Genomic DNA, 2,843 nt, shown 5'->3' on the forward strand with positions numbered 1-2,843 from the left:
AGTGCATATGTTATGTGGTTGGTGGGCATTTTGTACGGTGTGGTTGAAGGGTTAGTGGCATCATCTGAGGTCATTTTGTGGTCGATGGATGCCCCCTGGGGGTGTGGAGTATGCAGAGGGTTAGGAAAGTGCACACCAGTCACTGAAGGAAGTTGAAAAATATATTCAGAAGAAACATGCAAGGGTTTGCATTAGGTCGTGCTGAGCTTGTGTGTGTGCTGAGCTGGTGTGTGTGTGTGTGTTTGCCCTGCAGGCATGGTACTACTGTTTGTGGTGTGGATGAAGAGGAGAGAAAAGGAGAGGCAGACCAAGCAGCTGCTCATCGACCCAGAGGACGACGTCCGAGATAACATCCTCAAGTACGATGAGGAAGGAGGAGGCGAGGAGGACCAGGTGAGGAGAGTTCAGCACCAAGAACGCGGCTCAAGGTCATGGCTTTGGTCTTGGGATGGGTGCACCCAACTCCCATTCTCAAAGTCTGTACCACAAGGGCAAACCAGTTCAGCACACATCCTTTACAAGCAGATACACCCAGACAAAGCAGTTCTGTAGATTTAGTTGGTTGTCTGATCAGTTATGATACTGTTTGCTACCCTAAATACTAACCATCTGCATGTACTTGTGACCCTACTCTCTGATTGCCGGATATGCCTACACAGTCTACCTAGTCTACCTGTGGGGGCTGAAGCGGACCCTCCTTCCTTTCAGTTCAGTAACTGTCTGTCACTGTGCCTCCCACTGTAACCCACTGACATCTATCGGGTTTAGCTCTAGCAACATTGTGTGCTACATCTGCAGGACTATGACCTGAGCCAGTTACAACAGCCGGAGTCTCTGGAGCACATCATGACCAAGCCGTCGGGGGTGCGGAGGGTGGACGAGAGGCCAGTGATCCCCGAGTCGCAGTACCCCATCCGCCCCGTGTTGCCCCACCCAGGGGACATCGGAGACTTCATCAACGAGGTGAGTCCACACACGCAGACAAGGTCCTGCTTCCAACTACAGTGTCAGGCCAGGCAACGCTGTCTCCTGAATTGCCTTCCACTTGACTTCCTCACAGTTTCTCTCTCAGTCTTCCCGTACATGTCAACCCATATACATGGCAGAAATGAATGTGAGGGTGGAAGGACATATTGAAGTAATCTGTTCCATAGAGTTCCATGTCCTACTGAGTGTAATGTACCCACATAGATCAACCTTCCAGAAGTGTAAATACACAGAAGATCCAGCCTATTAAGGATTCTAGAAACATCTGGATATTTTAGCCCAATTGCATTGGATTGGGTTGCAAATCATCACTATGCTACTACCAGCATGTGCTGTCCATCTGCCTGCTCCAAAACACACCATAGGCTCTGGGCCTCCACCTCCCGCCCAGCAACATCAGTCCTCTCTCTGGCTGCCCGTGTCCTCATAATTGGCCTGTGTACACAAACGGGCAGAGGGGAGCAGTTGTATTCTACACGCCAGCATCCCATTCTTTTTGTCCTGTTTATTTCCTCATCTTCGGGGAGACGTTATGGTGATAAATAGCATGTGTCTGGCTTGTTTGGAATGTACTGCCTGCCTGGAAGCAAGCTGGCAGGGCTGCCAATTGTGCTCGGTGTGGAATACTTAAGGAGTTTTTCCTTGTCTTTGTATGCACAGTAATTTACCAGACGATTAATATCATGAACTTTCGGTTAGCTTAGCGCTTAAGTGAAGACACACACGGAGAAACACATCATTCCATAGAGTATAAATGGAGAACACATACACACACACAGACACACAGACACACACACCACTTTTTTTTTTAATCGTTATATTTTAAAGCAGTAGTCAGGAACTGTCTCGCTCCCTTTTGAGAATGCCCTTCTGGCTCCCCTGTGGTGCCTGTGCCTTTTAAGGTGCAGTGACTAACCCTCCTGTGGCGTTCTCTCCGGCAGGGCCTGAGGGCGGCAGATAACGACCCCACGGCTCCGCCCTATGACTCGCTGCTGGTGTTCGACTACGAGGGCAGTGGCTCCACCGCTGGCTCGGTCAGCTCGCTCAACTCCTCCAGCACCGGCGACCAGGACTACGACTACCTCAACGACTGGGGCCCGCGCTTCAAGAAGCTGGCCGACATGTACGGCGGCGGGAACGACGACTAAAACGCCTCCACCCCACCCCACCCCCAAAAATATGGAGGTTCCCCCACCACCCCCCTGTGCCAACTGGCAGAGCTCTCCAATCACAGAGCAGGACTCTCTTAATAGCCACACCCACAGCCAACAAACCAACCAACCAATTTACCAACATTTACCAACACATAATGCAACAGATGAGGACTTGACAGAGAGTCAGCGTTGTGTACCATCTTCTGCTGACTGTCTTTAAAAACACAAGAAAAACATTGTGTTGTGGTTCTTTTCTCCTTTGTTTTGTAGTCTGAGTTTGACTATTTTTTTTCTTGGTTATGGTATGTGTGTATGTGTATTTTAGCCCTCCATAAGTGCAAGCTTTTCAAAATATGACGGCGATGCTAGTTGCTCATTCGTCCCCGCCCATATTCCCTTAGCTGCCCCCCCCCATCCCCCACCCCCCCCCAAATGTCCCACCGTCCTCCGCAGACAGCCAGGTTGAGCTGCATTCTACTCGAGGAGACCGAAAAAAAAAAAAAAAAAAAAAACGAAATTCCCACAGCATTCTCACGAGAGAAAGAGAGTGTATAAAAGGGAAGGAGTTGCTATCTCACTTAACTTGAATTCTTCTGAAGAGAGAAGCACTGTTGTTTAAGAAGTGCCTTCACTGGTGCATTTAGTTCCTTTCTTACTTCCTTTCTTTGTGTTGTGTGGAACTCCCTCAATCTCAGGATTGGT

General features: G+C 49.3%; 1 protein-coding gene across 1 annotated transcript in view; it reads left to right on the plus strand.

Moving 5' to 3' along the window:
• Positions 1-2,565, plus strand: part of LOC105898953 (cadherin-4-like) — a 276,557-nt gene extending 273,992 nt beyond the window's left edge. Inside the window, exons 15-17 of the mRNA XM_012826062.3 lie at positions 254-393; positions 799-963; positions 1,929-2,565. Of these exons, the coding sequence (XP_012681516.3) occupies positions 254-393; positions 799-963; positions 1,929-2,135 (512 nt within the window). The 3' untranslated portion in view covers positions 2,136-2,565. The remainder of the gene's footprint in view (positions 1-253; positions 394-798; positions 964-1,928) is intronic.
• Positions 2,566-2,843: the final 278 nt, after the last annotated feature.

Source organism: Clupea harengus, chromosome 4 (genome assembly GCF_900700415.2).
Source record: "Clupea harengus chromosome 4, Ch_v2.0.2, whole genome shotgun sequence".
Taxonomy (NCBI): Eukaryota; Metazoa; Chordata; class Actinopteri; order Clupeiformes; family Clupeidae; genus Clupea; species Clupea harengus.